We start from the raw sequence: 14,250 nt of genomic DNA, 5'->3' as shown, positions 1-14,250 counted from the left end.
TTCTCCCTCCTCCTGTTGGGAAAAGGCTCAAGAGTACAAAATGGCACACCACAGCCCAAAAGAGTCTTCCCCACAACCATCAGGCATCTGAATTAATCCTACAATGTTGCTCTCATGCTGAAAAACCAAGTACTTTTGTGTATTGCACAACATCCCCAGTATCTGCAGACTTTCCAATTAATTTCACACCCCATCATAACTAATTATGCTCTTGCCCCTCTACTATAATGTTAGACTGTTTGCAGAAGAGCCCTCCTCCCACCCCAGGAATAATGTGGTAAATAAAACCTTGCAATTAGCCTATCTCAAGAGAACATCTTTGCATTACTGACCACACAGTAAGCACATCAGGGATTGAAAGTACAGGAGAAATGGAGACTGAATGAACCACAATTTCCCATGCCTGGAATGAAATAAAGGAAAAAAACACGCCTAATTTTCTTTCATATGAAAACAAATCCTGTTGTGTACATAAAGAATATAGTTGCCAGCTCAAATAACAAAGTGGATGAAAGCCAGAACTTTGAACTTTAGTTTAAAAACTCCAAACACACACTGAAAAAAAAAAGCAGTTTGAACTTTTATTAGTATGTACCATATTACATCAGTGATATAGTGAGTAAAGTTAAATGTTGCACATTCTTAACAAGATAGTAATCAACACACATTATTTGTACCCTGAATAATTTAGTATCACCCTGGACCAATAACAGACTTGGTCCAAGTACTTTAAAAAAAATCAAAAAAAGCAGATCCTTCCCATCTTTGCTGACCAGCTTGCTAAAAAAGTTTTCTTTTGTATGTAGCAAGCAGCTTGTGACAATATTAGTACCACTAAAGTTGCTAAAAGATCTGCAGTGTAGCACCAGTCCACATCGATATATAACCAGCTATATCATCCCAACTGGTGAAGCAATGTCAAGATTCTCTCTTTTGGAAAGAACCACAAATTAGTTTCTTTTCCCCCCACCCCCCCTCCCCACCCCCCCCCCCCCAACAGTACCCTACCAGCTATAACAATTTAATATCCCAAAATCATCTTGTGGCATCCTACTAAGCAGTTTTCATCCATGTTCATTTCATTCCCATTTTAGAAAGCTGTTGAAATTAAGTGTGAAAGGTAACAAGTACAACAGCCTGGTTCAAGTACTACAATCATTATTAAAGCTCCAAATGTATGATTTTAGGAAACAGAGCTACGTCTGCAGCCATTTCAACAGCAAAAATCCAAACATCAATTAAACTGAGAAAATTAAAAATAATTTTAAGCATTAAAAGCAGAACATTCAACATCCAGACCTAAGCACATTTAAAGAAATACAGTATAATGAAATCAAAGCAAGCTCCATAGAAGACATCACTATTTTACTTGAGGAATTGTTTAAAAGTTAGTGCACGAGTATAGAATAATATCCCATTTTAGTTAAATACAATGGAATATTAAAAAGTGCACACTATCTGCTTAGGAATGCTGTTTCAATTAATGAAAAACAAAGCAATGAAAGGTTCACTAAGTTTCTGGGTTCTGCATGCCAGGTGGATGCCATGCTCGATTCAATGGAAGCAACTTCCAATTCCAGAGATCAAAGTGAATGACCAAAGAACATCACCGCTTTGAACTATTTGCCCCAAACAACTTGAGTAAGTTCAAGTTTTATTTTAGATGACCGGCATTCAATGGCCTTTACCACCATCCACAAATATAACTAATCATGTGCAATGCTACACGAGATCAGAGGAGGTCAGGTAGATGGCTATAAACAGAGTCCAGGAGTTTTTGGCTGGCATCCTGACTCTTGCCTCCTGCAATCTCAAAGAGCTTGTCCAGTTTGTCCTCTGCATGGGGTATTTCTTCTATCACTCTGAGCTCCTCTTGGTTAAGAATATGAAGCAGGTCGTCAAAAATAGGCTGCAGGTCACAAGGATCTAATCGTACCTGTCGTAAGATGGTGTCTTTCTTCTCTGCAGTTATGAAGGAAAAGATATTTTAGGACTATTTGAATATTTTAATACAGCCATGCAAAAAGGATACAAGCAGAAATATGATATACAGGGTTTGAACCACTCCCCACATTTCCTGTTACCCCAAAAGGATCTATTCTAGTGTCATTGGTAATCTATAGACTTGTGTTCAATATTTCACCAACAAATAGTATTCTACAATGTGTTTGAGTACAGGCAAAAGGTTGGAGACGTAATATTTGGCTGTCCAAATTTTGTGTGGCCTGACTTTCTAGGTGTAGCCACCAGATAGAGCTTGCCTTTGTCTCATCCCTAGTACTGGATATGTAGTAAATTGGTTCTTCGATATTGTTAAGATGAATTGAAACAAAAAGGGTTGTGCTTATTCTGTTCACATCTATGGAGAGAGAGATAATGAACATCTCAGATAGAGGTTATTTCACCAGAACCCAAAGGAACTGTAGTTATTCTGCGTTTAAATGGGGTATTTTCAAAGTTTAGAAATCACTTTGACTCTCGGTCCTTAAGTAGTTTCTTTACCAACAGAGGCCAAGGTTCAGTTAATAGTTTTATTTAGAATTTTGACTATTAGGGATTCATTCTTATCCCTCTGGACTCCAGCCACTTTCAACCTTTTATAATATATATTCCAGACTGTGTCCATGGAACCTTTACAGTATGAACCAGCTGGCAGTTGGGTATAAAATGTCCCATAAAACTGGAACAGAGTCCAAAGCGATAAATATTTCTACTTTAAAATAAAATCAAGTGACAAAACAGAGGAATAACAAGCTGTGGTCACTTTGACTCTTATCCAAACTAGTAGAAATACATGTCCACAAAGACAAAGCTATACCAACAGAAACAGCCTCAACATTCAGTAATTTTGGAAAATATCTCAACAATAAAGCATTTGAAGTAACAAACTGGGGCTGTTAAGTTTCTTTTCAGGACAAATATTTATGATAAATTGCATGCAATTTTTAATTGCAAGTTTAAATGAAACAGAATACAGTATTTCCAGAGCCACTAGAAGAAAATAAGTGCAACAGGCTGAAGGAGCAGGGTACAGAGCTAGGCTCCGACTGCACATTGGTGTGGTGCTTGTTGGTTCAGTGAGGGGGCGTGGCACAGGCTCAGTTATAGGCTCAGATCAGTCTCCACAACGGCTTAGGTTTTGGTGCCAGGGTGAGAAACCAATCTGATCAGCATAATTTAAATTGCACTGGATCGTGGGAAGGTTTTGGGAGTTGCGTGGCATACAAACCTAAGCTTTTCAGAGTATCCCAGTACATATTCCAAACAATTCAAAAAAATAATGCACATGAAAAAGTAGGAAACCCATTTTCCATTTTAAAACCAATGTAAACTAAGTATAGGACTAAATTTTTCAAAGGAATCAAATTCCATTGTTTACCTTTGGAAATGAAGGATCCAGTTCTACTCAGAACTGAAGATGAAGTACTTGAAGTCGAGTCACAGCGAAGGAGAGGTTCTGATTCATCAACAAAAAAGACTTTTGTCTTGTCAGCTGAAGGTGGCTCAACAGTTGTATTGGCAATAGTTTGATTAGGAGTCATACCATTTTTGCAGTTGGGCGATAGAACAACTTTCTCAACATCCAGCTGGGGAAGAAAAGCATAGGTGTTTAATGAATGAAGTTGTTCAAGCAAAAAATAAATTCTGAGCTCGTGCACACTGCAAACCCAAAGTACTGCACTTGCATCACACATGCTAAACTATTGCACTAAAGACACAAGTTACAATTTCACAATAGTCAATCAAGTTTCTGCTTGTCAGAACTTGTATGTTCATGGATTTTTCCCTCTTGCATGACATTGTGCTACATTCTGCCAATTCCACTTTAAATGTAAAGGTTCCATTATTGTCGTGTGATAGTACATTTAGAATGTAACATACATAAAATTCTTTAATTTTTGTCTACCTCAAGGTAGACAGAGAGTCACCACTTTATCCAGCGCCCTTCACAGAAACCTACAACACCTGGTGTTCCTAGGCTGACTCCCCTCTGAGTATGGACCAGGCCTGAGCCTGCTTAGCTTCCAAGATCAGACAATCCCAGGCTGTAATGAAGCTACACACAAAATTTCCAAAAATTCACTCTTCCTTTCTTTAATGGCTCAAATCTGACAATTTGATTTTTTTTAATACTACACAGAATCAGCTAAACTATAACAATTTGGTTTTAAATGTTGTTTCCCTCAAAAATCTCAGCATCTGCAATAAAATTGAAACATTCTTCAAAATAAACTCAAATTATTTTTTAAAAATCTATGCTTTCAGTCAACTGAAGTTAAAAATTGAAAATCCCAATTGATTGTTTCATTAAGGAGAAAGTAATATTTATTTTTTCAGCAATGCTAGATGTTCCAAGATTACCACGTCTTTGGGGAAATGGTGTTGTATGTGGCATCTGATGAGTTTAAAGCCATTCCAGAAATGAACCAAATGTAGCTGTGACAAGAAATTTAGAACACAAATCAGTTTCATTTGTATAGAAAATGGCACACCTCGGAAACTATAAATCAGCATTTAATAGCCAATTAGTTTAATGTTTACTTTCACATGAAAGAATGGGTTCTTTTATTTGAAGCTGCACTGGTCAATAACAGGTAGAAATGACCAATATTAGTCTAACATGATGCATTCCTCCACCCCACCCCCCACACCAGGTCTACTTTGAAAATGGGTGTTCAAAACATACTGAAATTAAATCACTGTGAGAAGTTTGTTGTAAAGAGGCTGTCTGAATATATATGGGTCAGCTGAACTGTAAAATACTAAAGTTCTTGATACACCAAGATTTCTTATTGATGAACTGAGTTAAGTAACAGAAGCAGAATTTATTGACATGGACTGATGGTATTAGTTTCAGACTTTGTTTGCAAAAAGAGTGGCAGAGAGGATCAATGGAGTCTCCCTTCGCCCCCTCCCCCATTGACGTGATCTACCGGGATCATTGCCTGAAGAGGGCGCACAAAATCAGTGAACCGGTGCGGACTCGTAAGGCCAACATGGCCTGTTTCCACTCCGTAAATGGTTATATGGTTATATAACATGTCACAAAATAGTATTTGGCTATTGTTTTCTATCACTCTTCTTTAAATGTTGTTCTCAGACTCATCTTCAGGGAAAAAAAAAGACAGTACAGTACAGATAATCTTGTTTTTAGTTACTCGTAGTGCTTGATCAGATAATACTCTTCAGTAAACTGAAAAGGCAGCTCAAGTAATGATGACTCTAATTCTCAGGTTCACAAACCCCATGGCAGATAATGGCAAAGAAAATAAACAGAGAATCCAGTGAGTCATTGCAATAGGGACAATTCAGTTAAGAAAAATCACAACCAAAATATTTTCAGCCCATCAGCAGTCCTGAGGAGACCCATAATCCTCAAATAGAAACAACCTGTGACACCATTAAAACATTTGTCAGAATTTATTGTCAGGAACACATCACAAAATTAGTTGTTTTGTAACGCAATCACAGTGCAAACATTTATATAAATCACCTTTCAAAAACAAATAAAATAATGCAAGAAAAAATCCAAAGTATGGCAGAGTCTATGGTCAAAGTCTGTGCTTCATTGTTCATTGAGAAATCTGATGGTGGGGGGAGGGGGGGGGGTGGAAGCTGTCCTTGTGCCACTGAGTGGTTGTCTTTAGGCTCTTGGACATTTTTCCCTGATCGCAGCAGAGTGAAGAGGGCATGGCCTGGGTGGTGGGGTTCTTGAGGATAGAGGATGCTTTCTTAAGACACCATCTCATGATGTCATAGGCTGAGTTAACAACCCTCTGTTTCTTGTCCTAAGTGTTGGCAGCTCTGTACCAGACAGTGATGCAACCAGCCAAGATGCTCTCCACAGAACACCTGTAGGTTTTGAGAGTGTTTGGTGACATACTGAATCTCCTCAAACTTTTCATCCGCTGGCAAGCCTTCTTCGTGAATGTATTAGCATGGGGCTCCAGGACAGATCCTCATATGTTGATACCCAGTAAATTTAAAGATCTTGGCCTTCTCCACTGCTGAGCCCTCAAATGGGGACTGGTTAGTTTTTCTCCAGACTTCCTCCTGAAGTCCACAATCACCTCCTTGATTTTGCCAACGTCGAGTGCAAGGATATTGGTGTTACACCACTCAAATGGTTGATTTATCTCCTTCCGGTATGCTTCCACATTGTTGATTGTGATTTTGCCCACAACAGTGGTATCATCACCAAATTTGTAGATAGCACTGGAATCATAGGTGTATATGGAGTCAAGCAGTGGGCCCTTGTTGACTGTCAGTGAGGAAGAGACATTTCTAATTCAAGGATCCAGTTGCAGATGGGGGTGCAGAGGCCCAGGCTTTGGAGCTTCTTGACCAGAACTGAGAGAATAATGGTGCTGGAAGCTGATCTGTAGTTGATGCACAGCTGCCATATGAAGGAGTTGCTGTTTTCCAGGTGATCAGAGGGAGAACGAATGATATTGTGTGTGCATTGGAGTGACTGTGACAATAAGCAAATTGCAGTGGGTCCAGTCCTTTGAGAGGTTGGTCATGGCCAGAAATAATACCTACCCAAGCAAAGCATTTGATCACAGTAGTTGTTAGTGCTACTGGACAACAGTTGTTGAGGCAGCCCACTCTGTGGAGGACCAGGCAATAGCCAGTCATTCAGCCCTCAACATCCATGCCTGTAATCAAATATCCATTCTCACCAAGCCATTTGAAAATAGCTTTCTATGACATGGCTATTCAAAGGTGTGTTTGGTTTACATATACCTAATGTGTTTCGAGCGAGGAGTCAGAGGAGGCGACGATTTGGAGGTCGGGTGACTGTTGAGAGGAGGAGGAGCTTGGAAAGGAAGAGGGATTAATTGGTCAAGGGCCAATAAATGGAGGGAAGGTATTAGGGAGTGGCCAGCAAGGAGTAGCCCTGTGAAGGCTTTGGCTTGAGAGGCTTCAGCAAGCAGAGGCTGAGGATGAGCAGATCTGAATTGAGGCAAGATGGTCACATTTAATAGAATATACATCTTTTTATATTTATTCTGGAAAGGTACAAGGAGAAGGAGATGAGTGTGAGGGCAGTTTTCTGCTCCCTTTGACACATGTGGGAAGTCATGAAGTCTTCTAACCTCCTGGATGTTCACGTGTGCACTAAGTGTGCTGAGCTGCAGTGTCTAAGGAACCGAGTCAGGGACCTTGAGCTGCAGCTTGATGACCTCGCTTTGGTCAAGGAGAGCAAAGGTGTCATAGATAGGAGTTATAGTCAAGTGGTCACATCTGGCCCATGGGAGGAGGGCCAGTGGGTTACTGTTAGGAGGAAGAAAAAGGTTGGGCTCCAGAGAGAGCATCTGAGCCTGAAATTGGTACTCCTCCTTGAGTACTGAGGAAGGGGATAGTCAGGCTAAGGTAGGCAGAGGTGTAGGGTCAGCCTCTGTTGTCCAGAAAGGAAGTAGTAGGAAGAATAGGGTGATAGTTATAGGGGACTTGATGGGGAGGTGGACGGACATTGGTTTTTATGGACAAGATAAAGAAAACCGGATGGTGGTTTGCCTCCCTGGTGCCAGGGATGTGGCTACACATGTCCAGAACATCCTAAAGGGGGAAGGGAAAGAGCCTGAGGTTGTGGTTCATGTTGGTACCAATGACATTGGAGGAAGGAAGAAATGGTCCTGCAAAATGAATATAAGTAGTTAGGCAGGGAGCTCAGAAGGAGGACCACGAAGGGTGTAATCTCTGGATTACTTCTTGTGCCGTGCAATAGTGAGGGAAAAAATAGAGATAGTTGGAGACTGAATGTGTGGCTGAATGGGTGGAGTAAAAGATAGAGTTTTAAGTTCTTGGACCACTGGGACAGTTTCTTGGGGACATGGGACCTATACTGTAAAGATGGGTTACATCTAAATCCAAGAGGTACCAGTCTCCTGGCAGGGGCATTTGCTAGGGCTTTAAACTAGTAAGGTTGGGAACAAGGGTTCATGTCAGGGAGGAAAGCAAGAACAGAGTCTTTAGGCAAAGAAAAAAGGCTTTTTCCACACAATCTGGAGGTGGAACAGCAGCAGGTAATAAATAGTGGCCATAGTAACAATTGTAGAGAGGGTGAGAGGCAGAAAGTTAAATGTGGAAGTTGCCGGAGATGCATATATTTCAATGCAAAGAGTGTGGTAAACAAGGTAGTTGAACTAATGGTGTAGATTGACACGTGACGTTATGAGGCGATAGCAATTTGTGAGACATGGTTGAAGGAAGGTTGTGACTGGCAGTTAAATATTCCGGGATTTTGCTGCTTTAGATGTGACAGAATTGGCAGGGTACAAGGGGGAGGTGTAGCGTTGCTTGTCAGGGAAAATATTACAGCAGTGCTGAGGCAAGATAGACCAGAGAACTCATCGTGGGTTGAACTAAAAAATAAGAAAGGTGAGGCTACAAATATAGGGGTATACTATAGGCTGCCAAAAGAGGATAGGTAACTGGAAGAGCAAAATTGTAGGGAAATAGCTGAGATAAGCAGTGGAAACAGGGTTGTGATAGTTGGGGATTTCAATTTTCCTAACATTGATTAGGAAGCACAATCAGTGAGAGGACAGGATGGCTTAAACCTTGTACAATGTGTTCAGGATTGCTTTTTACAGCAGTATGTTGAGGTACCTACGAGAGGGGAGGCAGTGTTAGATCTATTGTTAGGGAACAGAATAGGGCAGGTGACGGAAGTATGCGTTGGTGAGAACTTTGGATCCAGTGATCATGGTCCATTAACTTCAACTTAAATATGGAAAGGTCCGAGGTTGAAGGTCTTTGAGTGGGGAAAGGCCAGATTTGAAGAAATGAGAAGGATTTGAAAAAATTGTATGGGCTGATGTTTTTTCCTGGAAAGGGTGTAGAGAAGATTTGGAGGGTATTTAAAGAAGAGATATTGAGAGTATAGGATCTTTACGTGCCAGTCAGATAGAAAGGCAAGGCCAAATGTTCAAGGGAACCGTGGTTTACTGGAAAAATTAGGAAGTTGGTTCGGGATAAGAGGAGGGCATATACTAAATTTAAGAAGCAAAAAATGGATAGGTTGCAGAAAAAACTTTAAGGAGATTAGAAAGGCAAAAAGGTATGAGGTGTCAATAGCTGATAAGGTAAAAGTGAATCCTAAAGGTTTTTACAGATTATGTGAATAGTAAAAGGAGGGTTAAGGATAGAATAGAACTGCTGGAAAATGGGAGCGATGAACTGTGCGAAGAACTGCATCAGATGCGAGAGATATTAAACAATTTTTTCTCATCTGTCTTCACGAAGGAAAAGGACATTAGACTATGTGAGATAAGAGAGGCAAATAAATTAGTTATAGAAAAGATAGGGATTAGTAAAGAGAGGGTTTTGGAGCTTCTAGGGTCAGTAAAAGTGGATAAGTCTCCTGGTCTTGATGAAATTTCCCCCAGGGCGTTAAGGGAGGTCAGGGGGCAAATAACGGAGGCACTCTCAGTGATTTTTCAATGCCACAGGATTGGAAGGTTGCTAATGTAGTTCCGTTATTTAAAAAAGGCACAAGGTGTCAGCCAAGTAATTATAGGCCTGAAAGTTTGACTTTGGTGGTATCAGTGGTAGGGAAAGTTATGGAGGGTATTCTTAGATATGGTGTGTATAAATATCTGGACAGGCAGGCATTCATCAGGAGCACACAGCAAGGGTTTGTGAAGGGGAAGTCACGTTTGATGAATCTTGTTGAGTTTTTCGAAGAAGTGACAAGAAAGGTGGATGAAGGTAGGGCAGTTGATGTAGTCTATCTGGATTTTAGCAAAGTTTTTGATAAGGTTCCACATGAAAGGCTAGTAAGGTTCAGTCACTAGGGATTAATAGAGAAATAGTAAGATGGGTCCAGAGGTGGCTGGAGGAGAGACAGCAGAGGGTCATGGTGAACAACTGTCTGTCAGGATGGAAGCCTATGATGAGCAGCATGCCTCAAGGATCAGTGGTAGGTCCCCTGTTGTTCATAATTTATTAATGATTTGGATGATGGGATAGTTAACTGGGTAAGTAAATACGCAGACGATATGAAAATAGGGGGAGTGGTGGATAGCGAGGAAGGTTTTCAGGGATTACAGAGGGATTTTGTTTGTCTGGAAAATTGGCTGAAAGATGGCAGATGGAATTTAGTGTAGAGAAGTGAGGTGCTTCATTTCAGAAAAAAATAATCAAAATAGGACATATATAGTAAAGGGGGGGAGCATTAGGAAATGCATAAGAACAAAGATCTTGGAGTTCCTTGAAGATGGATTCCCATGTTGACAGGATGGTTAAGAAGGTATTTGGTATGTTATCCTTCATAGCATAGAGTATAGGAGCTGGGAAGTGATGCTATGACTGTTCAAGGCATTGGTGAGGCCAGGTTTGGAGTATTGTGTTCAGTTCTGGTCTCCAAATTACAGGAAGGATATAGATAAAGTGGAGAGGGTGCAGAGAAGATTTACAAGGATGTTGCCTGGCTTTCAATACCTAGAGTACAGAGAAAGATTGAAGGTTAGGACTTTATTCATTGGAATGTAGATGGTTGAAAGGAGATTTGATTCAAGTAGACTCTTCCCCCTGAGAGCATGGAGGTTGAAACAAGGACACCAGTTAAGGTTAAAGGGGCAAAATTTTAGGAGAAACATTAGAGGATGCTTCTTCACTCAGTGAGTGGTGGCTGAATGGAATAATCTTTCGGAGGAAATAGTTGAGGCAGAGTCAATTCTTTCATTTAAGAGGAGGCTGGATATATACATGGATAGGAGGGGGTTGGAGGGTTATGGGTGGAGAATAGGAGGGAGGATCTAGCGGAGTTGTTTGAGTGAACTGGCGTGGACTTGAAGGGCGGAGATGGCCTGTTTCCATGCCATAAACTGTTATATGGTTATATAGTCAGAATACCTGCCTCCACCACCCATGCAGGCCAAGCTTTCAAGATTCTAAGCATCCTTAAAGTAGAAAAAGTTCTCGGACACCCAAGTCACACATTTTATCAGTACCAAAAAGTACAAGGATTCTGGAGCAGAGTCTTCAGTGCACTGAAATATTTAAAGTCAATTTGCAATCCTGCCCATTGTCTACAATTTTGGAATCACCGACAATTTCTTCAATTTTCTGCAGAAAGATGTGATAGAATTTACATCCCTTATCAGCCATTCGTCTATTCTTGTTAAACTGCAAGTCTGGTTGAGGTTCTTCTTTTACACAATGGATTAAGGATATCAGTAAATTAAATACACATTAAGAAGGTCCACCAGAAAATTTGTATATAAATGGCAACCCTTTGCTCTGAATTAGGAGTAAGTGACTAACAGAGTTCTACCAGTACAATTGGTAATATAGCAATGATATTGTCAAAGGTGCCAAGATGGTCAGAGTTTGAGGGCAGGGGGCAGGCATGTATCTAAGGGTCTATGTGAACTCTTGTTCATATAGGTGTTGGTTTTTCTGTTCTAAAAGAAAATAGGAGCACAATATACATCTGTATAAGGGGTACCAAATGGTTTTTGATACTCAATAAGTACATTTTGGAAAAATAAAGGTATTACTCAGTTCCCCTCCAAACCATCCTAAACCTGTGCCTTACCGATTGTTTCTCCATGAAGAAACAATCACCGCAACTTTCAGCATACATGTCCATCACAATTTTATCTTCCCTCATCCTTTATCCCCACCCCAGCCTTCTGGTTGGTTTGCACGATGGCCTGAGCTGTGCTCCCAATGCTCTTCAGTTTGGGATTTTTGGGCAGAGCAGCTGCTAGACCAAGCTCCTGTGCTGGAAAAAATACTTTCTACAATGCATTGGTAAAACTTGGCAAGAGACAGTGGGCACATACTGAATTTCCTCAAACTTCAGAGGAAGTCCAGTCCTTAATGTGGTTGGACCCATGTCCTTTTGTTTTGGACACACTCATGTAAAAAATATTCCTACTGTTTATCCTAGTGACAACCCTTATGGGCATTGTATTCCTGTGTCAGGATCCACTCTATTTCAGGATAAACAAAACTAGCCTATTCCATGTTATTCACCAATAAAACACAAAAACCTCCAGATGCCGTGGTTGAAATAGAAATACAAAACTGGAGAAACTCAGCAGGTCAAACAGTACCCTTTATGTAGCAAAGGTAAAAGTACATCACCGACATTTCGGGCTTGACATTCAAATAAAAGGGCAAGGGGTGGTCACAAAAGCAGGAGGTGATAGGTGGAGAAGGGAGGGAGGGGACAGTAGAGATCAACGGGAGGACTGATGGCTGGGTGAAGGGAAGAAAAGGGAAGGGGTAGGGGAGAGCAGGTTAGCAGAAACCATAAAATGCCATCTGGCTGAAGAGAGTCCAGATGGAACATATCAGTTGTTGTTCCTCCAATTTGCGGCTGATCTAGGTGGGACAGTACATAAGCCCATGATAAGACATGTGAGTGTGGGAGTGTGACACAAAACTGAAATGGTTGGCAACTGAGATGTCTCTGTCAATGGTGTGGAGAGAACAAAGGTGCTCAGCGAAGTGATCTCCCAGTTTGTGCCCAGTCTCTCTGATGTAGAGAAAGTCACAAAGGGAGTACCAGATGCAGTAAATCAATCCTGAGGATGTACAAGCATTGCCTCACTTGAAATGGGTGTTTGGGCCCCTGACCAAGGTGAGGGAGGAAGTGTGGCACCTCCTGCGGCCACAGGGGAAGGTGCCAGGAGACAATCGGTGGGGAGGGATGAGTGCACAAGGGAGTCATGGAGGATGCAGTCCCTACAGAAGGCAGAAGGTACGAGAGGGGAAGATGCATCTAGTGGTGAGATCCTGTTGTAAGTGCTGGAAATCCCAGAGGATAATATGTTAGATGCAGGCGCTGGAGGGGTGGTCAGTAAGGAGGAGAGGGAAATGGAGGAGATGCACATGAGGGCTGTTGGTGGTGGAGGGAAAGCCACGTTTGTGGAAGAAGGCAGACATTTTGGATGATCTGGACCGGAAGACCTTATCTTGAGAACAGATATAAAATTGAGCGAAAGAAATAGAATCCTTGCAGCGGACAGCACATGAGGAAGTGTAGTCAAGGTAGTTGTGGGAGTTGGTGGGTTTGTAATATATGTCAGTGGAAAGCTGGTCTCTCAATATGGAGACAGAGATCCAGAAAGGGGAGAGCATTGTCAGAGATGAACCAGTCGAGTTTGAGATTGGGGTGGAAGTTGGCTGCGAAGTGAATGAAGTTGACAAGTTCATCGTGGGTATATGAGGCAGCCCTGGTGTAGTCATTGATATACCAGAGGAGCTCTTGAACGGTCTGGCCTGTGTAGGCTTGCAGCATGGATTGCTCCACAAAGCCCACAAACAAGCAGGCATAGCTGGGACTCATGCAGGTACCCATGGCTACCTCTATGATTTGGAGGAAGACCCTCCCTCCCTTCTCTTGCCTTAGTGACCACCTCTCCTCCCCACTCATGTTTGGACACCTGCTAACATTTCCCCATACCTTGAAGAAAGATTCAAGCCTGGAATGTCAGTTAGGTGCTTTTGTCTTTGCTAACATAAAGGACACTGCTTGACCTGCTGAGCTTCTCCATATTATTCACTCATTGTTTTATTTCCAAAGCTCACTAACAATTGAATTAAACAGGTTCTAAAACTACAAAGTTATTTTCCTTCCCTCGGCCAAAGTCAAATCTCACAGAGAAGCTGGAGTGGAGGAGTGTGTGGGGGGGGGATACGGACAAAGGCATGCTAAGTTGTGAGGGGCTAAATAGGGTGGATGGCAGAAGTGTCCAGAACTGGAGGACAAAGGAGTAAGAAAGTTGGAAGAGATGTGTAGAAGTCTTAAATTCAGTGTTTAGTTACTATCTGGAATGTACTGCCTGAATGAGCAATGAGAACAGAGACTCAATGTTTAAATATCTGGATAAGTACTTGAATTGCCAAGGGACAGAAGGCTACATACCAACTTCTAAATCAGACCAGTGTAGGTAACTGCAATGGGTGGCATGGATATGTTGGACAGAGCCTGTTTCTAGGATGTATAATTCTATCAAAATGAAATAATTAAAAATACATTTCATACCTATAAATTATTCCCAAAAAGCTGGAGCTGGTTTTCAAAAAATTACACTCAAAACATGTTTCACAACCCCTTTCAAAATTTATTTGTTTTGACTACACTAACTTTACACCAATTGTCACAGTGATGCAAAGGAATATTGCATGCTTCAGAACTCGAGTGAAAGTGTAGCCCCTTTTTCAGACTTGCAAGTGATCCCAGGAATTAACCACTAAACGGCCTTTAAGGTGTCTAGTGTGAAAGCA

General features: G+C 41.3%; 1 protein-coding gene across 1 annotated transcript in view; it reads right to left on the bottom strand.

The window, feature by feature from the left end:
• Positions 1–995: 995 nt before the first annotated feature.
• The window catches only part of tnfrsf21 (tumor necrosis factor receptor superfamily, member 21), a 64,929-nt gene continuing 51,674 nt past the window's right edge, over positions 996–14,250 (bottom strand). Inside the window, exons 5-6 of the mRNA XM_069886762.1 lie at positions 3,380–3,587; positions 996–1,962 (exon numbers count right to left, since the gene is read on the bottom strand). Coding sequence (XP_069742863.1) covers positions 1,733–1,962; positions 3,380–3,587 — 438 coding nt within the window. The 3' untranslated portion in view covers positions 996–1,732. The remainder of the gene's footprint in view (positions 1,963–3,379; positions 3,588–14,250) is intronic.

Source organism: Narcine bancroftii, chromosome 6 (genome assembly GCF_036971445.1).
Source record: "Narcine bancroftii isolate sNarBan1 chromosome 6, sNarBan1.hap1, whole genome shotgun sequence".
Classification (NCBI taxonomy): domain Eukaryota; kingdom Metazoa; phylum Chordata; class Chondrichthyes; order Torpediniformes; family Narcinidae; genus Narcine; species Narcine bancroftii.
Note: the sequence above shows the minus strand (reverse complement) of the source record. Positions and strands in the feature narration are given on the sequence as shown.